The 27,662-nt window shown below is 45.4% G+C and overlaps 2 protein-coding genes across 4 annotated transcripts in view; one reads left to right on the top strand and one right to left on the bottom strand.

Moving 5' to 3' along the window:
- The window catches only part of Dyrk4 (dual specificity tyrosine phosphorylation regulated kinase 4), a 40,317-nt gene extending 28,194 nt beyond the window's left edge, over nucleotides 1-12,123 (top strand). Inside the window, exons 10-15 of one of the 2 annotated variants that reach the window (XM_021191010.1) lie at nucleotides 838-919; nucleotides 1,959-2,131; nucleotides 3,535-3,595; nucleotides 7,521-7,650; nucleotides 10,854-11,032; nucleotides 11,768-12,123. In XM_021191010.1, the coding sequence (XP_021046669.1) occupies nucleotides 838-919; nucleotides 1,959-2,131; nucleotides 3,535-3,595; nucleotides 7,521-7,650; nucleotides 10,854-11,032; nucleotides 11,768-11,997 (855 nt within the window). In that variant the 3' untranslated portion in view covers nucleotides 11,998-12,123. The remainder of the gene's footprint in view (nucleotides 1-837; nucleotides 920-1,958; nucleotides 2,132-3,534; nucleotides 3,596-7,520; nucleotides 7,651-10,853; nucleotides 11,033-11,767) is intronic. The other variant, XM_021191011.1, reaches the window with a different exon arrangement.
- A 1,885-nt stretch (nucleotides 12,124-14,008) lies between these two features.
- The window catches only part of Akap3 (A-kinase anchoring protein 3), a 20,020-nt gene continuing 6,366 nt past the window's right edge, over nucleotides 14,009-27,662 (bottom strand). The window contains exons 4-6 of one of the 2 annotated variants that reach the window (XM_021191728.1): nucleotides 26,060-26,155; nucleotides 20,200-22,542; nucleotides 14,009-14,356 (exon numbers count right to left, since the gene is read on the bottom strand). In XM_021191728.1, the coding sequence (XP_021047387.1) occupies nucleotides 14,201-14,356; nucleotides 20,200-22,542; nucleotides 26,060-26,155 (2,595 nt within the window). In that variant the 3' untranslated portion in view covers nucleotides 14,009-14,200. The remainder of the gene's footprint in view (nucleotides 14,357-20,199; nucleotides 22,543-26,059; nucleotides 26,156-27,662) is intronic. The other variant, XM_021191729.1, reaches the window with a different exon arrangement.

Here is a 27,662-nt window from a genome sequence, read left to right as displayed (position 1 = left end):
AAAGGAGACCCTTGAGACACAGTTAGGACATTGTTCTTTTAGCCTTTGCCAGCACAATGTCACACCAAGACAAGAGCCCAGAGCTCTGCCTTGACCGTGACTTAACATCTGGCACCCTTAAACTCAGTCTGTCTGTCTGTCTGTCTGTCTACCTACCCACCTACCTACCTATCTTTATCTCTATTATCTATTTACCTATTCATTCACGGGTTCTATACTATCATAAGAGAGTATTAGCAGTAGCATCTGGTTTTTTTATTGGATATTTTCTTTATTTACATTTCAAATGTTATCCCCTCTCCCAGTGCCCCACCCCTGAAGCCCCCTATGCTATCTTTCCTCCCCCTGTTTCTATGAGGGTGTTCCCCAACCCACCCAGCAATAACGTTTCTTATAAACATTACATATATTCAGCCAACAGCACTTGTAAGACCTTGTGCAAGCCAAGCATAGGACCAGGTACTAAGGAGCATGTAAATAAACCCATAATCATCAGGAGTTTGTTTGTTTGGTTTTTTTTTTTTTTTTACACAACCAATGGGGGAGGAGACACAATATATGCAAATGAAGGAATGCAAACCAGTAAATACTGGGTCAAAATCAGTTAAAGGCCACAAGTCAATGGGAAGTCCCAAGAGAGGAAGGACAATGAGATGTGGAGAAATTATGGGAAGAAGACTTTTGAGGTGGTGCTTGTATTTGAACAGGGCCATCCATACCCAGGAGTGACAAAGAGGTTAAAAAAAAAAAAAAAGTTCCTCTGGGGAGAAAGCTCAGGTAACGTTAATTTAAATAAACTTTAATAAAAATTTAAATAAACATACTTCTTCTTTCCAGGAAAATATTGTGCTATACCAGCGGGGCCAAGTCACTGTTAAAGTTATTGACTTTGGGTCAAGCTGTTATGAACACCAGAAAGGTAGGACCCCTGCCTCCTTATCTGAGTTGTGCTATTTTAAGTTCTGTCTCTCTGCACACCAGGCTACCTGAGTCGTTAGCCTGGGCTCAGCCATCACAACTGATGGCTTTTGAGGTAGGTGCTTCACGCCTCTGAGATATTCATCTGAAAAAGGAAAGGGTCGTATCTAAAGAGCATATGAACTCTCTGAACTTCTCATAGTCAGAAGCTATGGAATGACCCTTGAGCGCTGGGTCCCCAAACTGACTAGACTTAGACTAGATTGTGTAGAATCAATCACTCCAGGGCTCTGGGACATTATAGTTCCCAAGTGCTCGCCTTACATGCAGCTCAGGAGTTTGCAATTTAGAATATAACCACTCTACAGTTTAGGTTTCATCGCCTTTGATTCATTCTCTGGACCTTGCACTTTTTTTTCCCAGCTAAAATCTAGAAAGAAACCCTAGAGCATATTCATATCAACTTTCACTGAACTTCATTTGTTTGGTTTTCTGCCCCTTTGCCTTTTACAAGTCTGACTTAGAGAATATGTCCCGGTTATGTGTCATTCATTAGTCTGGGGGAAATAAAAAAGAACCCAAACCCCCAGTATTGTCTCACAAAAGTGAGATCGCATCTGGCCCTGTATCTCAGGCTGGCCTGGAACCAGCGATCCTCCTGATCCCTCCTGCCTCTCCCTTTCAGATGCTGGACTCACACGTGTGTACCAACACCCAGTTAAATTCCTGTTTTAACTTTAAAACAGGTATTTAAAATTAAATACACCCCCCTTAGGGGTGGAGTGGGGTTATTGTTTTCTTCTTTCTTTTTATTATTTTGTTTTATTCTTTTAAAAAGGTGAATTAAATGTATTTTCTTGGAATTTACTCCTCCGGAGTTCCTTATCCATAGAATGGTGATAACTATCAGCAGCTGGAAGCATTAGTTTATGGGTAGATGACGCAATGAGAAGCCCATAGAGAGGGAGGGGCCTTTATGAGGATGAAGCTCTACATTAGTTACCACAGAGGCATCTGCTTTTTCTCCCTTCCCCCCACAGTGTATACATACATCCAAAGCCGGTTCTACCGATCCCCCGAGGTGATTCTGGGCCACCCCTATAACATGGCCATTGACATGTGGAGCCTGGGCTGCATCATGGCGGAGCTGTACACTGGATACCCACTGTTCCCTGGGGAGAACGAGGTGGAGCAGCTGGCTTGCATCATGGAGGTGAGGAGGGAGAGCTGGCCACAGCATGGCTGACTTCCTGGAATAAGATCCATCCTCAGACTCTGGGGCTCATCAGACCCAGCAAGGGCAGTACCATACACATGCCTCCACTTCTGAAAGTAGTTTATTATTATTATTATTATTATTATTATTATTATTATTATTATATGTAAGTACACTGCAGCTGTCTTCAGACACTCCAGAAGAGGGCGTCAGATCTCGTTACGGATGGTTGTGAGCCACCATGTGGTTGCTGGGATTTGAACTCAGGACCTTCAGAAGAGCAGTCGGGTGCTCTTACCCGCTGAGCCATCTCACCAGCCCCTGAAAGTAGTTTTGAAATGATGTACTTCTTGTATTTTTGCTGATCTGAGAGCTAACTTTTTCATCATGATTAAAATAGTTACCCATGATACTCTTCCTCTCACTGTAAATACTGACATTTTACAATAAAATTGTAATGATAGTCTTTCAAATGCACTGACATCATGATGATGATGATGATGATGATGATGATGATGATGATGATGATGATACTGAAGCCAGTGTGATCTGTTACTCTCCAAATCTACCTGAAACTCAGGGGGCTGTGTTCTTTTTAAACAACTGCACCCTTTGCTTTGTTCTTCTTTCTCCTTGAAAAGGCAGATAGGCAAAATAGCTGGAAATGGAAGTTATCATGGAGTTAACACAAGTCTTGGTGTTTGCAAACCAGGGGTCCAGCCTTGGTTATATCTTTATGGCATACCACATTGTTTGCTGTGGACTGCTGGAAATGAGGGTCAGGGTGGGTGTTGCTAAGTCTGAAGTGCCCCTGAACCATGCCCAATTCTAGCACCTGGGAGGCTTGGGGGTGTGCGCTGCGCCCCCTACTAGAAACTCTGAAGGGTTGCAGAACTGGAAGGCAGGGCTATGCCAAGCCTATGTCTGCCAACCAGGGCTGAGGGAGAGCTGGCTGTGTCTTATACACTGTTAGGTTTCAGAGAAAACAGTGACCAGTCAGGGCTAATTCTTCTCTCCAAGAAAGTTCTTTTGTCTTCTAAGGGTCTGATGCTGATCTCCTTCCCCCCTCCCCCACCCCAACCCAACCCAGTGGCTCCTTGCTGGGAGAAGCCAATCCTCATTCTCTGTGGTCCACATGGGCAGACAGGGGGCTGAACACTGCCACAGTGTCTTACCTGTTTAGCATGGTCAGTGTTCATTCTTAGGATACCAAGGTAGCCTGGAATAGGATTTATAAAGCCTAGTTTCTCTGGGCCTGACCTGCCACTTAATGCTGTTAATTAAATCTCTTGGTCCTTATAAGTGAAAGACAAAATCTGGCTAAAGTCACACCTAGATCTTGACAGGTTTTGAACTTGTGACTCCGCAATAGTGACACAGCCACACTGTACTTGTTGAAGGTGCTGGGCCTGCCACCTGCCCACTTCACCCAGACAGCCTCCAGGAGACAGATATTCTTTGGTAAGTCCCATGGTCTTATTCTCTTTGTCCAGTTGGGTTCAGTGATGTGTTACTGGCCTTAAAGACATCTACCATACCCTAGGCAGGCAGACAGGCAGGCAGATTTTTCTTTCTTCTGGTCCTATAATAAAGGGTAGTGAGGAGCTGATGAGATGATAAATGGTGCCCTTAGTGTGACAGATGGTGTCTTGCAGTGGGAAGGGGTCTCAACTGTATAATACCCACAAGCATGGAAGACTCAGTTCCTCAGATCTGCCAGCTAGTACTGTAACCACGGAAGATTAAAACCATGGTCTCTTGTAGAGGTGCTCCTCAAACAGCTTGGCCTCTCTTGCCTTGTACTGTGTAGGGAAATCAGGGCAGAAACTTCTGGCATAGTGGACATTTCTACTGTTATACTCCACAATTAATGGAGAATACATTGTTATGGTTAGCAGTAGTAGTAGTAATAGCATGTTTACATGTGCAGGGGTGGGATGTATGTGTGTGTGGGTTCATGTATACACAAGGATGCCAGAGTTCAGTATCATCAGGTACTATTGTTGTGACACTATTCCTGGGGTGGTGTGAGCAAATGTCTGTTCATCCCAGATAGGTAACTTATGACAGACTAAAGTATAACTAGCAACAGAGTCCAATCGGTGATCCAATGTGTTTTACTTAGGTTACCTACAGGGGTGTGCACTGGTTATAGGGCAGGCAGGACTGAACATAGCCATATCACTAAAGGCCAAGCACAGGTGATAGCATGTGAAAACTGCAACTCTGAAGCTCACTGCAGAAGACGCAGGCAGCTCGAGATGTTGGAGAGTGTCTCTTTTAGGCAGCCCAAGTGGTCAGGTCCTCTTCCAGGTAGCTCAGCTGATCTCTGCTTCCTCCTGGCAAGAAAGTTATCTCCAGGCAGTAATTACAGCTTCTACATTTGGGGAGAGAAGTAATCTGTTTCAGGGACTTCCTGAAGCTTCTGAATAACCTTCTGGGACTAATGAGCTTTGCTGTAGCTCGCCACACTTCCTTCCACTTTGGAACACCCTGAGTCTTAAGGAGCATCTCTCTAAGACGGAGGTTCATCTTGGAGGGAATTACTCCGCAATGGGTGTCGTCTTCCACCGCTCTCCACCTTAAGAGACATACCTCTCTCAGTGAAGTCAGCGCCTACATTTTGGCTCTGCTAGTTGGCCAGCCAGCTCCTGGGGTCTTCCTGTTCCCCAGTGCTGGAGTTACAGGTGATGCCATATCTGCCTTTCACACAGCTGGAGAGTTGAACTCAGGTTCCCATGCTTGCATAGCAAGCATGTTACAGACTCAGCCTCTGAGGGTTATCCAAGTAGAGGGAAGGAAGGCAGACAAGAAGGAGCAGAGACTCCACAGACAAGGGCATTGCTAAGCAGCCACTGTGGTCAGGCTAGCTGACAGACTTGCGCCAGCTATGCAGTTTGGATTATCTCAGTCCCTTCTGATTCTTGACTGGGAACGGCCTCAAAAGCAAGAGGCAAATTAAATCATCACATATTACTTTCAGCTTTCTCCATCAACAGGGGAGTAAAGATTGTTCCCAAAGAGAGCCACTAAGACAAAACTGTTTCAGTCCTGCTGGCCAGTATGCACTGGTTTCCTCTGCACCAGTCAGTAACAAGCTTTTGACCTCCTGGCCCCTCCCTCAGTTTCCTTGGATTCTCCAGGATCTAGAAACTGAAAGTCCGAAGGCCCAGAAAGCACAAGTACTCCATTATGATTGGCCTGTCCCATGCATGACATTCCAGGTTTTCAGTCTCTCAAGTGTTACCTCATATTCCTGGGCAGAGACGTGAAGACCTAACCTTTGGGCAGGGCAGTGTCCTTGTTTCCTGAGCACAGCACCGACCTTGAGGACAAGCACAGGGTCTGGCTGACATGTTCCAAGGTGAACATGAGCTGGGCTTTTGACTACATACATTCTTCCCACTAGCCGCATAGAGAACTGAGCCTTTGGGTTTTGAATTTGATAGAAGAATAGTGGGGAGCAGAAGGTACTCCCTTCTGCTAGACTATCACACCAGGGAAGAGTTATATCCCAAACCTTAAGACATGTCATGGAGCACATCCAGTGGGGGAATAAGGACAGGAGAACACAGCATCCTCATTGAAAGACACTATAGAGGGCAGATGTTCTAGCATCATTGTCATGCCTACATCTTGCAGTAGGCTTTCATAGCAACACCCACATCTTGGCTTCCTTGATGTTACGGGGAGCAGCATTCACTCCATAGCTGCCTAACTTTAGGGTCATTTGGAAATGCTGGTTCCTATGATTCTCCTCTATGACCCATGGGTCTTGTGTTTCTAACAGCAGCTTTTTGTGACTCTTTTGGACAGGGTGACTGTGGGAAACACTTTTTCACTTTTGTTCTCCACTCTTCTCCCTGGTTTGGGTTTTCAGTGGTTTCTCAAGCCCCAGCTACTTTGGGTAATTACACTCCTATTCACCAAGAAAGAGATACTGCCTCAGGGTGGTGTGAGAAGTATACCAGGTAGCATGCAGGAGATGAAGGAGAAGGGTTAGATAGGAACTGGGACCAGAGGAGAGAAAAGAACTGGACAAGAACAACTGCATAATGACGCTGTTACTTAAAGGCATGTGTGATTAATTCCTCCTGTTTTGTTTGTTTGTTTTGCTTAAAGCAACATGGGGGGGAAGACGAGTGCAGGCACTGCCTCTAACAGGGAACAGGAGTGGTGTGGGCTTACAGGCCCCATACAGTTCTGGTCCATTCATAACCTTGCAAACACAAGGATACCCATGTCCACAAATTCCCATACACACATTTCTGAAAGTCTCTCTTCTAGGAATTCAGTCAGAGTAGATTTTTTGGAGGCTCTGAAAATGACATTGGTTACAAACTGAATGGAACAGAGTTGGGCATGGGAATCTACACATTCAATCCCAGCACTCAGTAGAGAGGAGCAGGTGGATCTCAGTGAGTTCAAGGACACTGTGATCTTTGAGTTCCAGACATGCCAGGGCCACACAATGAGACCAGGGTCAGGGGGAAATAACAGAAGAACATGATTTGGCCTCCACGATGTTCATCACACAAACACCATAGAGTTCTGAGAACACAGTGAAGTACACAAACAGTAAATACTCCTATTGCTCACACTCATATTGCTCATATTGCTTTACAAGGTGTAAATCAAAGTGGCCAGCTCTTCTGAGCATCATACAAGAATCTGAATGGTTTCTCTTTCAAAGGATTTCACAAAACATCCTCAGGAAATCTTTAGAACCATCTAGACTACACACATTTGGCAAAGGTCTTATTCAGCAGAAAGAGCCGAAGAAAGGCCGTTCCTAGCCAGGTCTTCTAGAGCCAGAATACTCCAATTGTTGACAAAATTTTGGTGTGACCCCGAAGAATTAAGGGAGCTTCTGTGGTTTGTCAACGGAAGTTCGTTTACTAAAATGTCTTGCTTTGTTCTGCTTCATGAATGGCCTCGTTTTTTGCTTTGTTGGGCTGGTGAGAATTGAGCAAGGGCATAGACAACCCACGAAGATACAGCATCCTTCTACCTAGAGGTGGATAGTTTGGACATTTGCAATTTATTTTTATCATTAGCATCTCTAATACCACCTAACATTGGTCAGTAGCAAGTGATTTAAACTACTGGACAGCCTGTGGTGGGGAGGAGTCACAGAACAGTCAAGTTAATCGGACAAGTTGTATGTGGCATCAGTTGTGATCACTGTGGACTATTTCAGTCTGGCTGAGGCTATGATGTGTTTGGATGGGTGGGTGGAGAAGGGTAGGATGGGGCAGGTACATCAGAAGGGGACAAAAGAGCTGCAGAGAGGCCTTCAGGAAGCAGCAGGTTTGAGTGGACAGCTAGGAAGTGATTGGGGAATATTTATACCTGGAACTAAATACAGAATGCTGTTTCTCTGAAGATTCCAAAGGTCTTCCCAAAAATATATCCAACAACAGAGGGGGAAAAAGATACCCAGATTCCAAGGATCTCACGATGGTGGTAAAAACCTACGATTCCAGCTTCCTGGACTTTCTCAGAAGGTGTTTGGTGTGAGTTTGTTGGGGTGTCTTTGTTTGTGGGTTTCTTAACTTTTAAGTACCATGCTTTCCTGTGTGTTTGCTGGTAAAAGTCAAGGCTGGGAGGTGGGTGTAAGAGTCCATCAGGACACTGTCTTCATGGTAGAGCTTTCAAGTATTCAAGTCATTTTGTGTACATGTGTGTGTGTGTGTGTGTGTGTGTGTGTGGTGTGTAGATTGTTACCTTCTTAATCTGTCCAACAGATTGTAGGTCCTAATGTCTAATACTTCATGAACTATACAGCCAGCTCTTCAGTGGGCTTAATGTACTGTGTGCAAAGCTATGCAGTACACACGGGCACTTTTGTTTAGTCTCTCAATTTAGTGTCCAGACGTCCACATACTGGGCAGTTAGGGTTAGGGGAGCTGTAGACTATTATGCACAGCTGTTTACAATTGATATGCATGCTTAGAATCTGAGGATTCAAGTTCTGTACTTCAGTCACATCCTCATGAACAAGGAGTGGCCATGATGCCTGTGCCCCTTATAGTGTTTGGAAAAGCACGGCTGTGGCTGCTGGTTCCAGGGACTTTGCCAGCCCATGTCTGCTGAGTCTAAGCAGACTGGCCATGTGCTTTTTAAAGAGCCATTGTTTCTCTCTGGGCCTGTTTCCTTTGCTCTAAAGCGAGGTGTTACTAAGGTGCCTTCAGCCCCACTGGTCCTACAGCTGTTTAGTGTTTTCAGAAGAGTGTGCCTTTATAATCTCTCACTCTCCTGGAAGGGGGCACAGAATGATGTCAGCAAAGCACTGTGGCATTCACGCATTCTAGAACTCGAGCTGCAGCCCAGAGGGTGATCAGTTAACAGAAGAATCTGCTCACCTGACTTCAGGTGGAGTCACGTTATTTTTCCACCTGAAGTTACCCCAGACTCTGGCTGAGACTACAGAATGAATGTCTCTTTAAAAATGACAGAAACTGGCTGGAGAGATGGCTCAGCGGTTAAGAGCACTGGCTGATCTTCTGAAAGCTCTGAGTTCAAATCCCAGCAACCACATGGTGACTCACAACCATCTGTAATGAGTGAGATATGACGTCCTCTGCTGGAGCATCTGAAGACAGCTACAGTGTACTTACATAATAAAATAAATAAATCTTTAAAAAAAAAATGACAGAAAGAAGTCGGGTGTGGTGGTGCACGCCTTTAATCCTAGCACTCGGGAGGCAAAGGCAGGTGGATTTCTGAGTTCGAGGCCAGCCTGGTCTACAAAGTGAGTTCCAGGACAGCCAGGGCTATACAGAGAAACCCTGTCTTGAAAAAACAAAACAAAACAAACAAAAAAAACCAAGACAGAAACCAACACTGAGATTGGGTTTGGGGGTAGGGTTACCCAGAACCCCATTCATTCAGAACACAGGTCAGGAGCAAATCAGGTTTTCATTCATTCATGGATGCATTGCAAAGGATCAACTGCCTTCAACTCATACAATGCAGTTATGTTGACAGGGCCTGTTACCCAACCTGAAATCTCTAAGCAGCACAGGTTTGGAATGACAGACTAGAGGTGGGTTTGGAGCCAGAGCCTACAGGGTTAGATACAGCACAACAAGCCCTGCCTCTCAGTCTCAAAGGCTAATTGCAGAAGTTCAGGAAAGGGGAGACATTGCTCTACAGCAGTTGATGCGATAACTGACTGTGTAGTTGATGACTTTGATGAGGCTAGACAATTCATACTGCCTTCCTGTAGTTGGAAGCTCCTCCTAGCATGATGGACAAGAAATGGGAGTGCCCACCATGAAAGGTGACCAGACGCCAGAACCATAGCATACTGCCAGCAAACAGTGGAGATCGCCAAGGTTTGGTTTTTTCCAAAGGGCATGCCTTTCTCGTTCTTCTGGAGAAAGAGACTTTCGAGTTTTCAGATAGTTGAAATGGGTAGGACCTAAAAGAAGGGTCAGTTTTATCCCATATAATGCTAATGGGTAGAATTTACACTTGGATGAAAGTTACCAGGAAATGAGCCATCCTTGGCTCAATGAAATGGAACACGAGAACCCTTTGAAGATCAGAGGTTTTCAGCAGAGAGATGGCAAATGAAAGAAGCAGGACAATTTCAACATTGGGTTCAGCCTGGGCAAAGTAAAATTGAAAAGGTCCTAGGGTTTAACTAAGTGGTAGAGTGCTTCCTGGGAGTCCTTGAGGCCCTGGGTTTGACATCCAGCATCAGGAAGGACAAATAAACAACAGACAGAAAATGTCACACTTAAAACCTGTGCTAGTGCCTAGTTCCTGAACTTACTTTAGGATATAGATTGATTTATGTTAGAAGTTCTATAAGATGCGTTTTGTTGATGTATTAGAAATTTCCTTGACTTACAACCCTTAGGGGTTTTTTGTTTTGTTTTGTTTTGTTTTGGTTTGGTTTGGTTTGGTTGGATACAGGATTTCACGTAGCACAGGCCTTAAACTCCGGAGTCCCTTGCTTCCAGCATGCAAGAGCTGGAATGAGGCATTGCCATCACACCATGCTCCTTTATGAACTGCATTTTCTATCATTTTCTTCCCCTTACCTTTGGAGGCCCAGATCCCACAGTTTGAGAACTAAAAGCATGCATCTTGCTGGTTTTTTTTAAAAGAATAATTTATTTATTTTATGTATATAAGTACACCATCACTGTCTTCAGACACACCACAAAAGGGCATCAGATCCCATTACAAATAGTTGTGAGCTACCATGTGGTTGCTGGGAATTGAACTCAGGATCTCTGGAAGGACAGCCGGTGCTCTTAACCATGGAGCCATCTCTCCAGCCCTGCATCTTGCTGTGTCTAGCTTCTAAACTTTCTAAATCCTACCTAAATGTCATTAGCTAAGACTCTTGAAAGTACCATGTCTTTGTTGTAGTCTGGAGATACTCAGGGCCCCACACATGCTAGGCAGGTACTCTACCACTGACCTACATCCCCATCCCTGAACAAGATTTCTTGTAAGAGAATTTCTGGGGATCCTAGACAATTTGGTATTGATATAGTACCTGGTTCATTATGCAACCTTTCTTAGAAAAATATCAACAGTTGTTTGCAGCCATTTTACAGTTATGTCATCTCTGTTCTTTGCTGTCTTTGAGATACAATACAGCCAAAATGAAAAACATCTTGATTTGGTTTAAAAAGTGTTTTACGAAGAAAAGGGAATGTCAGCAGTCACCAATGTGTTGGGTTGTCTTGGTGTCCAGGTGGGAGCCTTCTCTGCGCATGACCCCTGACCAGGCCCTCAAGCATGCCTGGATTCACGAGCCAAGGAAATTCAAACCACGGCCCAGGCCACAGATATTAAGGAAGCCCAGTGCCAGTATTTCCTCTGAGATAAGCACAGAAAAGACTGAAGAGCAGCATGCCAGCAAAGGCAAAAAAGGTACAGTGTATGGAGCCAACTTGGATGAGTGAGCCCCTGTGTATGTGCAGGATGGGGCAACTCAGCTCTGACGACACCACCTCGAGCTCACCAGGGCTTGCTTTTAAGTTTCCTCTTTCAAGAGACTTAGTTTTAGCTAGATTCCTCCTCTTGATCTCTTGCCATTAGGATTTTCCATTTGTTGATATCCAATTCCATTATGCTTACCCCCTGTGCCTCTTATGTTCCTTAAAAAAAAAAAAATTATGATTTGTACATGGGTGTACCCGCAGAGCCCAGGAGAGGGTATCTGATCCTCTGGAGATGGCGATAGAGCCGTTGTAAACTTATATGTGGGTGCAGGAGTAGAGCTCCCGTCCTCTAACAGGGTGACCTCTTACACTCAGAGCCACCTCTCCAGCCTCCTTTACACTATTGTAATGACACAGAATGACAGGGGGCAATTTCCCTTTGCACTGTGGTCTGGAAGTACAGTTCAACAGACTCAAGTGAAGTGGGATTAAACTCTGCTTCTACATTCCTGGCTGTGGCTTTTAGGCAACTTGATAGCTGAAACACCCACAGCACTGGAAGCAGTGCTTATTCTGTGGGGTTTAGGAAAGCATCAAATGGGCTAGTGATTATAAAGTGCGAATGTTCGATCTCCCCCAGGCCACTTGGAGCCTACCGGCAGAGTGAGAACACAGTGGCTAGCATTTGAAGGGTTACTCCTTGTCCCTTCTTTTCCTTTGGCAGATGAGGCCACCAAAGAAACTACAGACAAATTGAAAGACGAAGCTGAGAAGCACCTTGAGAATTCCGGCAAACAGCAGAGCTCTGTCGGGCACACGGCAGACACCATCCAGCTGCCTCACCTAACAGAACCTTCTGGAAAGCCAGAGACTGTTGCTGGGTCAGAGATGTCCGAAGAACAGCCGAGCACCTCCTCCCCCAAGAGCACAAACATTTTACCACCCATCGTGTGACCCGTGTGGCGGGCGGGCGTGTCCTGCTCCCCCCCACCATCCATCGACTTGTATTAGAGAAGGCACTTTGATTGTACAATACTTCACATTGCTTTTTTAATGCATAAAGGTTTGTAAGAAAAATCAGACTCTGCTCACATGGTGAGTTAGCACGATTCCTCCAGAGGAGGCTGGCAGGGCTGGGGGAGTGGCCTTTACCTGAGCTCACCTTTTTAGGGTGTGTTTATGTGTGTGTAGGGGTGTGTGTTGTGTTGAATGCTACAGCCTCATTAATGGGATTCTAAATAAAACCAGATCTGTTCTTGTTCATGACTGTCAATCTACATCAACCAGGATTCTGTTTTGTTTTGTGTATCAGCTTATACACATATACTGGGAATGTGGCTTCAGACCTTCTGTGGGGTCTAGGAAAGGATGTACATGTATGTGTGAAGGTGCATGGAGAGGCTAGAAGATAACCACAGGTGTCATTCTTCTTGTTGTCCCCCTGGTTTCCTGGGACAATCTCTCAGTGGCCTGACACTTGCCGAGTAGGTTGGACTGGATGGCCTCTGGGCAGAGCTCTGTTTCTGCTGCCCTGGTGCTGGGATTACAGATATGCCTCATCATGCCAGGCTTTATTATTATTATTATTATTATCAGAGTGTGGGTGTGGATGTGTGCACGAGCATTGCATGCACACACGTGTGTAAATCTGCCATGTTGAGCAGGTACCTAAGGAGGCCAGGAGAGCATCAGACCCCCTTAGCTGGAGTCACAGGGCTTGTGAACTGCCTGCTGTGGGGGCTGGGAACTGAACTGGTCCTCTTGAAGGCTATTTCTCTGTAGCTCCACGCCTGGTCTCCTCCATTGGTCCTCATGCTGTGTGGCAAACATTCCACCAGCGGAGCTTTGCTCTTGGCCTGGGGTTCTTGTTTGCAAATGGCGGTTGACACCATTCCAGTTGATTGGTTTATACTGTGGGGGGTGGGGGGCAGCTCAGATTCTCTGTTCATCTTAGACCTGTCCCCTTCCCCCAGCGAGCTTGTGCTGATGGCAGGCTCAGCCTGGAAGGTGAGGGATCACTCACATCCAGTCATGGTGCTGGGATACCTCTCAGTTGCTAAGATGCTTGCTGTGTAAGCAAGGGGACTTGAGTGTGGTCCCTAGCACCCAAGTGAAAGGCTGGACGCAGCAGTGTTTCAGCCAGGACTCAGACAGCTCCGGGGGGGGGGGGGAGGTGAGGTAGGGTATTTTAGATCCCACTTCGCAAGAAGAAACATTAGCTGCTTCCTCTAAAATGAATCAATACACAAATGTAAAAAAAAAAAAAAAAAAAATCTGGACTAGCAAGATGGCTGGGTGGGTAAAAATGGTTGCTGCCAACCTGATGAATGATCTGGCTTTCTTCCTTGTCAGGGAAGGAGAGAACTGACTCCCACAGAATGGCCTCTGAGCTCCACATCTGGGCTATGGTAGACATGCCTTGCCCACCAATCAATACATAATTAAACATAGTTTAGATTGAACTAGATGTGATCCTCCTGCCTCCACTGCCCAAGTGTGAACATTGCAAGCCTGCACCCACACACAGCGCTGAGAACTCAGCTGTAGAACCATTTTTTCTTCTTTTTTTTTTTTTTTTTTTTGCCACTGGGGAGGGAACTAGGATCTCACTGGCTCCATCTGCCACACCAACCACCCCAAAGCCACTTCAACTAAACCTTGAACTGTGGGTACAGTTGGCAGTGGCAGGGTTGTGCAGCTTGCGCAGACGGGACACTGGGTCACACCACAACACGTGTAAGTAATGCTGACTGGCTGTGAAAAACTTTTACAGTTGCTGTGGCTCTAAAGGATGGAGATGAAGTAAGATAAGCCCAGGTTAAGTCATCTCACTGCTAGGGACAGCATGGAACCCAGAAGAGCATGGCAGCTCTTCTCTGCCTCTGTCCTCGCCCTCCTCCATCTGATGACTTTCTCAGGGAGATTGCAGCCTTACCTTTCCAACAAACACGAGCCACACTCAGGCTGCCTTTTAACTGTAATCTTTTAATTTATGTCCTTGCTCGCATGGACAAGAAAATCTGCAAAATCCACTGAGTAGCGTTAGATGGCGCGTCTAGTGTGGGTGTCATGGAGGGGACTTTAGGGCTCTTCGGGGGAGGGAGGGGCTGAGGGGGCGGGGACTCGGCCCGCTGCTGGAACTCCCGGTGGGCCCCAATCACAGGTTTGCCATCAGCCAGTCCAGCAGCTGCAGCCGCGTGACATTTCCCACTGCTTCATCCAGCTGTCGCTCCTTCTCATACCTCAGCACCGACTGCAGAACCTCCCCGACGCTGCGGCCTTTCTCCACGGCAGTGGCTGAGAGCTGAAGCAGCTGTGGAGAGCAGAGAAGAGGTGATGGAGGAGCAGAGGAGCCCAATCCAGACCAGGAGCGACCTGCAGACCTGGGACCAAGGAGCCACCCCCACCCGGGGAAACTGAAGGAGGAGGGACTTGGGTGAGGACAAACCTTCAGGGATTCCCGATGCTAAGGCTGGCCTCAAATGGTTGATCTTCTTGCCTCTACCTCCCAAGGGCTAGACTTACAGGCATGAGCTACCTTTCACTCCAAACAAATGGATTTTAATTTTTAAGGTACATGGACTGCAGCTAGCACCTTGTGCATGCTTAGCACTTAGCCCCAGCCCAAGAAGACTTTAGCTAAGGAAGTTGCTCTCATCATCCACAGAACAGACATGTTAATATTGCCATGTTGGTGATACAGAATGTGACTCTCATGGAGTCACATTTTCTCTTGAAGATGGTGCTTCCAATTGAGCATTTGTCAACACTGCTCTTGTCCCCCAACAGTTCTAAGATTCTGTGCTCACCCTAATATACAACAGTCTCCATTTGTGGTGACTTGTATTGATTGGGAACTAGAGAAGCTCTAGAACCACTTTGAAATCAAAGCTTAGGGTCACTGAGGTGTACAGACCCCCGACTGTGGGCAGCAGTGTTCCCAAAGCAAGAGTCTCACACAGCACACAAAGAAGAAAGCTAGTTGAGCACAAGTGGAGTCATGCGACTGACCGCAGGATGCTGCTGCCATCAGTTCTTCACCATGGAGGACTGACTGCACTCTAGAACTGCAGGCCAAAAGAAGCCCTCCCTCCCTAAGCTCCCTTGTCAGGTACTGTGTCACTCACAGCAAGAGGACAGGTCAGTAGCACACCTCTGCTGCCCTAAGACCAACCTGGGTCTTAGATTGTTCCCATATACCTCAGAACCCTAGAGTGTTAGAGCTGGAGGTACAACAGGGCTCCATCTCACCTCAAGACATGGTGCCTGGAAAAGCGAAGGGGCCTGCCTGAGTGAGGCTCATGGGAAGTCACAGAGCAAACTCATGTCCAGGTCTCAGAAGCTCAAGTTTAGTGTTCTTCCCAAGCATGCAATGAGAATGGCCAAAGCAGACATCCAGCCATGTGCACAGAGCACTGCCATTCCCCTGATACCCTGAGGGCACCAAACCTCCTCCAGGCATAAGCTTGCATTTGTACATCCTGCCTTCACTATAGAAATACATAGAAAGTATAGATCATGGCCCCAACCATGAGCTTTTCCAGAAATCAAAATTCCCACAACAGAAATTGAAGTAAGTGTTCTTGAAATGAACAAGACAAAGTTTTGTTGGATGTAGCGATGTTTGCTTGGAATTCCAGGACTCAGGAGGTAGAGGCAGGAGCATTTCTTTAACATTGTGGCAGCATGTTCTACGAGGTGAGGGCCAGCTTAGCTAACCAGTTTTCAGAAAACAAACCGAAACAAGGCAGCCTGGTGTGCAGGCATGTCATCTCAGTTATCGGGAAGGCCGAGGAGGACGTTTGCAAAGTTCAAAGCCACCTGAGCTACACAGGGAGTGGGAGTGCAGAGCCAACTGAGTGACTCAGGGAGCTTCAGACCCAAGTGAAGTATTGCGGGGTGGAACAGGTACATGGCCCTGTGTTCCATCCCCAGTTCAGGCACAGGACAATGTTTTGCAAAGAAGTAAAAGGTATAAAGGAAAGCCAAGTGGAAATTTGAGGGCTAAAAATTCCACTAAATACATAAAATTAGAGGGCATCAGATGGAGAAGACCTCAGAAGGAAGACAACAGAGACGTGATAAGCAGAAGTCAGGGCTTGTGAGCATGACTCAAAGGTTTAACCTCCCCATCCTCAGGGTCCTAACTCACGTATACATATGGGGGAAAAAGGAGAAAGACCATGGCTGACCAGTAGAGAAAGGCCAAACCAGAATTCCTCATGCAGCAGAAATACACCTCAGGAATGAAGGTCAAATAAAAGCGTTTTCAGACAGTGTTTGCCCAAGTGTGTGCCACACCCTGGATTTGATCTCTAGAACAAACAGAAGAGAACTCCTTTCCAGCATATGTGGTCTAGAAGAATCACTAGAGGACCACGTTAGCCCAAGGCAATTGGAGGCTGAGTAAGAGAAGCTGTGACTCTCAGTACAAATGGGTGACTGTCCTTTAACTCCTAAAAACAGGAGTTAACACAGATGCCTGGGCCATAAAGTAATACATCTTATATAAAACAAACAATTAAGACAGCCCCTGAAATATCACAATAGAGAAATTCAAATGGAACATTAGAAATGTTCAGATAAACCACAAGGAGGCAAAAAAGGAGAAGCAAGAAGGACAACCACATCTAGAACAAGCGGCTCTAGCACTATGGTCAGCTGACCTCTTAGTGAAGTGGCCGGAAAATTCATAGGGGCCAGATACCCAGGGACCTTTTGAGACTAAGTCAGAAACACCCACATATCCTTGTGTGAAGGATTACATTTATGCAAACCCAACCATAGGTGGCGCAGTAACTCAGTGGTAGAGTACCTGCCTAGTGTGTATGGAGCTGTGGATTTAATTCCCAGCACTGAGAAAACAAAACCACACAAACACAAAGGGCCAACATCAACACACAAGGCACACACAGACACAAGACAAGGAGGAAGGTCTTAGGATGGGCCAGCTCTGTCCGTACTGTTTCCTTCACAGGATCACAGTTCTTCGTCGTAATGTTATTCTGTGCTTTATAGGGTGTTGAATTATGTCCTTGGCCTTCTGGCACACTAGCGACTGTCTTCCGTACTGTGACAGTTAAATGTCTCCAGACTTTGGTGAGTGTCCTCTGGGGACAAAACTGCATACAGTCAAGAACCACTGGAAAAGGGCTGGGGTAGAATGCCTTGCCTAGCATATGAAGCTCAATTCGAGCACAACAAAGACACAGAAAAGCAACACTAGTTGGACAGAAAGTATTCATATCATTAGATAAGATATAAAAAGTACACAGCTTTAGTACCCTGAGGTAGAGGCAGGAGGATCAGAAGTCAGTCATCCTTAGCTACATATGTAATGAGGCTATAACATGAAGACAAGGATCACACAGGAAAAAAAGCTAATCAGATAATTCATCGTAAATAATGTTTGCTCTTTTAAAAGATGCTTCACACAGAGCAAACACTTGAGAGTTGTGTCTGACAAAGGACTTGTATCTAGAACATAGAACCCTTGGGTGGAGGATGTTTGGCTCAGCTGGTAGAGCGTTTGTCGACCGTCACACAGCCCTGTGTTCAGTTCATGCACCACACAACTGGGTATGGTGCCACACACCTGTAAACCAAGCACTGGAGCCTAACACATACTCATCAGGAGGATCAGAGGGTCAAGGCTAGCCTCAGCAATAGAGAGAATGGGCAGCCTGGGCTACATGAGACTTAAAAATCAGGCAGGCAAATCTCATCTCTGAACAAGGAAGGAAACACTGCCATCAGAATGTGGGCAAGAGACCTGCACAGGTAGGCATGCGGTGGACTGCACCAAGAACCAACACAAATGGGTTAAGGAGTGCATAGTGTTATGGTCAACATCATTAGTCATTTGAATTTATGTTTGTTAAACCAATCCACAATGATCTATCTCTATGACTCCTACAGTAAATGAAAGACATGTTGAAGAGAATGGGGGGAGTGGAGACCCACCTAAATGTCTACTTTGGGAAGTCATCTCCTCCTCCTCTTCCTCTTGCTTCTCCACCTCCTTCCTCATCTTAATTCAAGGTCTCACAATATGGCCCAAGATAGTCTCCAGCTCACTATGTAGCTCATCGTCCCTCAGTAGGAAGGGGTAATATAGACATAACCAGGGAAGACCAGTGCTGTGGTTTGAATGTGAATGTGTCCATAGGATCCCATGGACATCGGATGGTAGTGTTGTAATGGAAGACTGTGGAACCTTTAGAAGATGAGCATTGCTGATATAAGTGAGTCACAGGGGAAGGCGCTTCAGTTTCCTAGGCTGCCTCCACTGCCTGCCTGCCTGCCTGCAGCCCCTGTGTGAGCAGCCCCTGCTTCACTCCTGCCTCCGTGCCTTCTCTGCAGTGAGAGGCTGTGCCCCTTGGACACCGTAAGGTACAGTGACCCACTCCTTCCTTCCATTGCCTTTTGCCAGGTATTTAGTCACAGATGTGAAAAAAACTAATTCAACTAACTATCTACAACACCGGTACAGACAGACAGGGAGCGCTCAGTCTTAGGGGATGTTTTAAAATTTGCAAGACTACAACAATTAGAGTCAGCCATTGTCTATAGACAGATGGGACAATTCAATGGCACAGAATAGAAAGTTCAGAAAGAATCAGGCAGAAGCCAGTGCGAGGGGGGTGGGGGAGGTTGGTACGGGGAAGGAAATGACAACAAAAACCCATCTCTCTACCTTCTAAAATATCTCAAAGTACTAAAAGAAAACCCAAAGCAAAACCCAGAAAATATTCAAAGGAAAAACTATCTTAAATTAGATTAAATTGTATACAGTAAAATCAAAAGAAAACCCCAGAGCCTCAGAGGCTGCAGCAGGAGGGTCTCCAGTTAGAGACCAGCCTGGACTACACAGAGAACCTAAGGCTAGCCTAAGCTACATAGCAAGACCCTGTTTCAAAGAACAAATTATAAAGCAAAACAGAACAACATTATAAAAACTCTATGTTGCAGAACAGGTACCTTTACAGTGTATGCATCTATATAAGTTATATGTGTGCATGGGTATTCTATCTTATGTATGTGTACATGTATATTCTATCATATGTATGAGGGCATGTGTATATCACATACATGTGTGCATGTACATATATGTATGTGTTTCTCTAGTGTGTACTTATTTTCTCATATACATTGTATGTGTAAATTATGTTAAATATGTTACATGCATATTCTGTCACTTATAAAAGCATATAACGACTTGTACTAAAAAAGACATAGGTATACATTAGGTCTACATGTACACACATATGTATTTCTGGAAGAACTCCCCAGGGATAGACGCGTCTGGCTTTTCTGTGGGGAGAGCAATAGAGAAATAACCTGATGAGGAGACACTGTTTTCAGTGTTCAATCTTTTTAAATTTTGGGTTTTGATCTTGCATCCACATGACCTATTAGAAATAAATTCTACGGTGTTGAAAGCGGTTGGGTTCCTGAGTGCTGCAGCCTTAGGTTCAGTGAGCTGCATCAACATGATGGTATTTGTACGCATCAGTGCCTTTCCAAAAGAAGAACAGTTGGTTTCCACTGGTTTCTTTGCTGTGTGCATTATTTAACTGTTCTAACATGGAGAAGTCAAATTGCTGCTGACTCCCTGTTGTGCCCCTGGGGAAAAACAGAGGTTCTGGGAGAAAGCTAAGAAGTGGCAGGTTTGTTAATGTCAGGAAGTCGGACAGCCCGGCATGCAGCCTGGTCCAGATCAAGAGCTCAGTGACTACAACTAGTTAGCAGAGAGCCCCAGACACAATCATGATAAAAACAGGAGCTCAGTGACTACAACTAGTTAGCAGAGAGCCCCAGACACAGAATCATGATAAAAAGCAAGCAAACAAAACAGCCTCAGGTGCAGCCTTTCCTCTGATTCCTATACAGAGTCTCCTGAAGAATTTTAATCGGTGCTCCTAGCACAACAAATAAATGCAGAAATGCAGAAGACACCGTCTCTCCTTCCCTCCCTTGTGTGTTTCTGGTTGTTCGTGATCTAGTCTCAGCTTACTCCTACCTCTGCTCAGAGGCCCAGTCTTCAAGTTCTCTCCGTCTGGTTCTCCCTTCCCCAGAGCTGGGTTCCCATTCAGAAAAACACACAGACCCTAAGCCCCACACCAACCCATAGGAAAGCCTTCTGGTGTTTCTCACCTTCTCCTGGATTCCTTCATCGTCACCAGCAAAGTACAAAATAGGGACATTGAGCTCTGAGGCAGCCACCCACTGAAGGACAGCTTGCAGCTGCTTGTTCTGAACGGTGTCGGCCAGATTGTGATTGCTGACGATCACCTTGGGGATTTCACAGCCCTCGGGGGGCTGCCCTGACAAACCTCTCAGTTCATTATGGATGGCGAGGTAGGCGTTCTGCAGGAGGGCTTCAGCGGTCCCCGTGCCCTTGACTGGTAGGCACTCATACAAGTTATCTGGGAAGGCAGAATTTGGCCGGCTGGCGTCCCCACACTTCTCCTCTCCCAGCTCCGACAGGGGAGAGTCACAGGACTTGGCAATGATGAGGCATAACTTCATCACAGAGTCCATCAGGTGCTCCACCATCTGCCCATTCATACAGCCGTCTAGCTGGTTGGCAACCATCTTGGTTAGCCCAGATAAGGCACCACCAGTGGCCTCCTCATCCTCACAGAATTTCGGGGCAGGCGGGGTAATAGGCCTTTCACATGGAGTCTTAGGCCTTTCACACCGGTTGACCTCTTCTTCCTGAATGTTCTGCTCATGCACATTGGATTCACAGTTACGGCTACCCTTGAATATGGTCTCACTGAGTAAGTTCCGGATAAAATTGAAGATGACACTCATCAGATCTTTCTTTTCTGTTTGTTCTTGGTCACATATCTTATGGGGAGGAGACTTAAGTTTACACTCATCGTGAACTACAGGAGGAGGAGGAGCTGGCTTGTTGGTGGGAAAATTGGTGCTGGCAGCAGCTTCCAGGAAGCTCTGAGCATCCATCTTTCCTCCCTGTGCCAGGTGGTACTGAATCAGAAGCAGGGCGGATACTATCAGGTCCTTGGCCCAGGATTCTGAGTCACACATAAAATTTGCAAAATTCTCTGGTGGCTGAGGTTGGTGAGGAGAGTTTGCCTCACTAGGATCTGGACACTCAAAGGAGACCTCCTGGGAAGCGTTAGCCTGTTTCGCAGCACGCTCCAAGCCAGGAGATTTTTGCTGACTCTTGTGCCACATGTGCAGTCCCTCCTTAATAATATGCTCACCCAGAGTTTCAGCGCATGTCTTCTCTTTCTCTAGTTTGCATGTAGAAAACAAATTTTCTTTCAGTTTTGATTCTGATTTCATGGCAAAGTTCAAGTTTGAGAGCTTTGGGTCACCGGCCCGTGATTTCATGGAGATAAGGGAGTAACTCTCCGACTTATCCCTGGCTCTCCGGGTGTTGTCAGGGAATTTCTTGGCACACATCACGTTGTATAGCTTGCCCAGCATGGCATCCATGATATCTGTGGCCTTTTGGCTTCCATGAGAAAAAAAACTTCGTTTCACAGCTGAGACAAAGTCTGTGTCAGTCATGAGGCTCCCCGTGACACCGTGGAGGTTCTTCATGAAGGAGTCGATGAGATCGGAGACGACCTCTTTTGCATGCTTCATCAGCACCTTCTTCAGCAGGATGGTGGCGATGGTTGTGTCCTTCACCTGGATCTTCAGTGTCTTCATGATGGAGACCATCATGTCAGACACCACGCTGTTGGCATAGGTCATGATCCCTTGACTGATAGAGTTTGAAAAGTCATCAGGCCTGTTGTCGGTGCCGCTCCTGAACAGTTTTCCATCTCCAGGTAAGGACCTCCCACCCTCTTTGGCATCTCCTGCATTCCGAGACTCAAACACTTCCTTATAGAAGAAAGACTTCTTAGTGCCAGGCTTGTCGTCTGGACACTTGCCTTCCTTTGTGCTCTCCTTGATCTTCAGAGTGCTTGTGTATCTTAGACCAGAGGCCTGTGATGACCCCGAGGCCCTGTCTCCAGAGCCGGGAGCTTTGTCACCGGCAATGTTCTTGGAACATGCAGTGACTGTCTCGTTCACAAGTTCAGAGGCTACTGTACTCAAGCTTTTGTGGGGTGTGGCCTCATCCCCCATATACAATGACTGATGGACACATTTGTTTTCAGTGCCATGGATCTTCTCATTGATCTCCTTTCGGGCCATGGCGATCACTAGGTTTGTGAGGCGGTTGGCATAGAAGGAAACTTCGTCTATGGAACCCCCATTACCAACATGGGCAATGAGGCCCTGGGAAGGGTTCTCCTTGTGAGACATCTCAAAATGCAATCTTCCTGGACTGCCCTTGTTGGTGGTATTGTAATAATCAACACAGAAACCTTTTCGTTGGTCCACTGGGTAAGCCACTTCCTCCCCAAATGATGACTCTCCAGGCTTGAACCTCGAGTCCTGGAAACCTGCTGTACTTTTCTCCAGGTCTTTGCGGAGCCAGCTGAGCACTCGAACAGGATCTGTTGATGTGTCCTAAAAAGCAGACATGGTTTCACCCAGTTGTAACACAGCAAAGATACGGGACACACAGGACAATTGTAACACAGCAAAGATATGGGATGCACAGGACAACCGCAAAGGCCAGCTGACTCCAGCATCTTAATAAAAGCCATTCATATTTATTGAACATTTACTGTAGACCAGACACATGATTTTTAAGCAACACATCCTAAGTGTTGCTTGCTTCTTTTGCTTTCTTCATTTTACAAAGGCCAGAATCAAAGAACTAAAAGATTAGGTTAGTTGTTTGAAATTTTAAGATGACTTAGGGATGAAGCTAGAATCCCCACCAAGCCATGAACTCTGGAGCCCATGTTCTCAGATACTATATTATGCCACTCCCATTGTTCCTGACGGCAACATCCTGAAGCTCACAGGGTGTCCGTATCTGTAATGTGCCGGTATTGGCGCTCCTCACTGTTTCTGAGCTCTATCTGCTGCGGTTTGTGTGTGAGTGTGCGTTGTTCTTGTTTTTTGTTTTTTCCCTTTTTTTCAAGGTACGGTTTCTGTGTAGCCCTAGCCATCTGCAAGCTCACAGTAATCTGCCTGTCTCTGTCTCCTGATAGTTGCCATTAAAGGCCCTGTAACCCTTACCCAGGTATCTGTTGTTTTTAAATTTATGTCTATTATTATAAGTATATTTTCAGAAAAATGGGAAAATTATACCTAATTGTTTGATACAGCAAAATCTTGACATGCTAAGTGGTTCCCCATGACATTAATGAATTGATTTATAATTGGGGGATTAATAACTTTGGGTGACTAGTTTTGTGCAGGTACAAAAACTCTCTGATGGACATGAGCTATGATAAGCACATACATATTTATATGTCTACTTACTATAATCTGTATGTGGCAAAAACTTTAAACCTAAGTATGGCACCATGTACATCTATATGCTTCCTTTGCTATCAAATGTAAAGAATTCTGAAACCTAGGAATGACCACAAATATGGCCCATTTAAAAGAGGATAGTGTTTTATTATAAAATTGCTAATATGTCATCAAACTACTAGTTTCTTATGAAAGTAAAAGTTACTAGCTATTGGGCAGGAGAGATGACTCAGTAGTTAAGAGTACTTGTTCTCCTTCCAAAGGTCCTGGGTTTGATTCCCAGTGCTAAAGACTCATGACAGTCACAACTGTCTATAATTGTGATGCCTCTGTAGGCATCAGGCACGTGCCAGATGCACAGAAAAAAAACATATACATAAAATAAAAATACTTAAAATGTTACTGGCTACTATTTGTTCCATAGCAGTAATTTAAAAATTTTATTTCTTTGTGTGCATGTGTATGCATGTGTGTGTGTGTGTGTGTGTGTGTGTGTGTGTATGTGTACATGCATATAGGTGCCTGCAGAGGCCAGAAAAGATGTTAGATCTAAATGTCCTTAGGCCTGCTGCAGACAAGAAGACTTGATTTCTTCATCTCAGGGAGCAGTCAGCTTCCTCATGAGGGCTCCCAGTCCAGCTGATGTAAGGAAGCGGTCAGGCCAACATGGATGTGACAAGCCTCATGGTTCGGCCACCAGAATTCTTATCCAAGTGGAATGGAAGAGACTTGTTGAAAAAAATCCTGTACGTCACTATAAAACTAAAGATTGTCTATAATCTATGTCTAAATGCAAAGAATTCTCTATAGCCTTCCACACTATGTGACTGATCCTTGGAATGCTATGTTACAACTCTGTCGGCTACAGGTATTGATGGAAACACAAAATCATCTGAGTGCCTCGGAGACTAAGGACTCCCATTTCTCTTCTGTCAGAGTCTGCCACTCCTAGAGCCTCCCTCTTCTTACATAGTAGCATCCTTTCAAAACCAAACAATGCTTCATGCCCATGGAGAAGAACACCAGGAGATAAATAGGTTTAGTTTTCTTTGCTAAGAGATTATGCTCCCACAGCTTAGTTTAGGGAACTGTGAACTCGGTCCTGGTTTTCTCTTCCATATCTAGCTCATTAAGCATATTTTATCCAGTTTTTTTCCATTTCCACCTCCTGAGTGCTGGAGTCATAAGGTATATCACCATGCCCTGCTGGAAATGACCCTGCATGAAATGCTTGACACGAAACACATATAACAATTCTTGTTCAGAAAATCCATTTGCCAAATTACCCCAAACTGTTCCTTATTAATGTTCAATGGTTACTTACTTAACCTCAAATGCCAGACTGATACCAATTATACTTACATCTTAAATTATATTTAAGGTTTACACTGTTTTCTGAGCAGTGGAAAGGTCCACCACAGCAGAACTCATTTTTGTTTTTGGATCTCCTAGGGTACTTCTTGCTTAGTGAAAGGTGATGGAGTTTTCTTTGTTCAGTTTGCATTTTGCTTCTCTACATGAAAGGGCAAGAGTGGCTGAAACATCTGATGGAGGCAGTTTGGGGGGAGTCTTTAGCAATTTGATTTGAGTGTCTGTATGTCTTGGGAAGATTTCTCATGGTTTTGGCTCCTATTGGTAAGAAAATAGAGTTGGTATAAACTCAGATAGGCACTTTAACATTACATGTTAATCTTCTGAGTAAGGATACAGTAATGAACGCACTGGATTATGGAACCTTTTAGTCTTGAATTACAGTGTACATGTGTGCTTATCCGCATGCACATGCAAGTGTGGTGTTTATGCACCTGCATGTGTGTACAGAGGATGACAACCTGTGGGAATCACTTTCACCCTTTCGGCATGTGGGTCTGGGACATGGATACGGGTCATCAGGCCTGGTGGCAAGCATCTGTTCCCTTTGAGCCATCTCACTGGCCCAAGACCTCCATAAAGAATTCTGCCCAATGTATGTGTATGTTTCTGGAATTATATGCTGCTGTCTGTGCTAGTCAGTTATGGTCATTCACTGCAAACTCATCTTTCTTTGTGATTCTGGGACTAGGTCCTTTAAGCATCTCTCTGGGCAGTGGCCTTCATCAGTAGGGAACAGTACATGGCTGTGAGGGGGTGAAAAGGGCTATGCCATGGACTATCTGTGCCCAAACAACCTTGAATGGCTCTTGGGAGGTTCGGCTTAATATCTACTTTCTGTTCCCAGCGTTCACATGGTCTCTCATAACTGGCTGTAGTTCCAGTTTCCAGGGAATTGCACTCTCTTTTCTGGTCTCCAGGGTGCCTGAACTCACATGCACAAGCCATGCCCCAGGAACACATAATTAAAGAGTAAAATATCACCGGGCATGGTGGCACATGCCTTTAATCCCAGCACTTGGGAGGCAGAGGCAGACAAATTTCTGAGTTCGAGGCCAGCCTGGTCTACAGAGTGAGTTCCAGGACAGCCAGGGCTACACAGAGAAACCCTGTCTCGAAAAACCAAAAAACCAAAAAACATCATAAACAGCAGAATTTGTTAAGATGAACTGGGAAGTTTTTGCTCTACATGAGCTCATTTTAGTCATATTCAAAACAAAGAAGAGAATAATTTGATGACAGTCCAAATGTCCCTAACCAGTGCTGCCGAGGAAGGTGACCTTACCATTTTCCAGTCTTGGTGTTGGTTGTCTCCAGGTGAATAGAGACCAACTTTGCAAACGCCACTTTGACTTTGTAACCAGTCAACCCTATCCGCCATCTGGTAGTATTAAAAAGAAATAAGAAAAGTCATCAAAAGGTTACATGACTAGAAGGAGAAATAACGAGAAAGAAAGAGATAGAGGTGGCAGGAGCCATGCTTTCCAGAGACCTGTCCAGAGTGCGACTTAAACCCCCACTCAACTGCAGCTCTCCAGCCTCAACTCACACCGACAGCATGATCCTCACAAGGTTTTATCTCTAGAGATTACTGTGGTGGTTTCAATATGCTTGGCCCAAGGAGTGGCACCGTGAGGAGGTGTGGCCTTGTTGGAGTAGGTATGGCCTTGTTGGTGTCACTGTAGAGGTGGGCAATGAGACCCTAATCCTCCTCCTAACCACATGAGAGCCAGTCTGCTCCTGGCTTCCTTTGGATGAAGATATAGAATTCTCAGTCCCTTCTCTAGCTTCATAGCTGCCTGGCCACTGCTTTTCCGGACACTGCCTTCCTGCTGTGATGACAATGGACTAAACAAGCCAGCCCCAATGAAATTTTTTTATCAGAGTAGCCTTGGTCATGGTGTCTGTTTACAGCAATGGAAACCTTAACTAAGACAATGATGCTCATGCCCAATATGTGTTCATGCTCAATTATTTGTTAAATACATGAACCTACTCAGAGGTGTCCTGCTATGTTCCCTACCAACCTTCCCCATACCTCGGGTTTTCAGTAGACACTCGCATGTTCTGCCTACATGAGCTAATTTTTAATAGGAGAAACTTGTTTTTCATATATTTCTAGAGCACTGGCTTACATTCCTAGTAGATCTTCCTTAAGATCAGTCTCTCTGCAATAAGCCAATGACAGGGGGACTTTAGTCTCCACGTTCAGGATTCAGGCTATAGGGATGATGTGGCTAATGTGTTCTTTCACGGCCCTCTTAACTTTGCTCTCTTCTCTTTTTGTAGCAGTCCTCTGGATGGCACCTTCTTCAGAAGGCGCCTGCCCTGACCACCTCTAACGATTCCTTCAGCCATATTCAGTCTCCACACCCCCTCCTCTCCACCCCCTCATATCTCTCTTCTGTATTAAGAATCAAACCCAGGGCCTTCCTCAGCCCCAGATTCAGTTTTTCTCCACTCTTAAGTAATTGTACAAGGATTTCATTGTAGGAATCCATTGTTCACTTAGGTAATCTCTGTTATTAAGAGGACTACAGAAATTATTTTCATAGCCCAGCAAGCAAAGACAGTAGAGTGTAAAAATAATAATAATTTTCATTGTCCCCAACTCAGAATCCTTAATCCAAATCCTCTTTGGCCTTTGTCTTAAGTCTCATCCACTCTTCAAAACCTTGCATTCTACATTGTAGTCTTTGAAAAGCTGGGCCAAGCAGCACAGCACTGTCTACCTAGAGTGGCAGGAAGGCTCTCTGCCCTCACTTTCTTTTCCCATGTCCAATCTCCCCTCCCCTAGACTTCACCCTCAAAGTCTTCAGGCTTATTACAAACTCTACTCCCATTTATAACTCTCAATGGGGAAAACTTAAGGCACACCTCCTACCTCC

Source organism: Mus pahari, chromosome 2, assembly GCF_900095145.1.
Source record: "Mus pahari chromosome 2, PAHARI_EIJ_v1.1, whole genome shotgun sequence".
NCBI lineage: Eukaryota > Metazoa > Chordata > Mammalia > Rodentia > Muridae > Mus > Mus pahari.
Note: the sequence above shows the minus strand (reverse complement) of the source record. Positions and strands in the feature narration are given on the sequence as shown.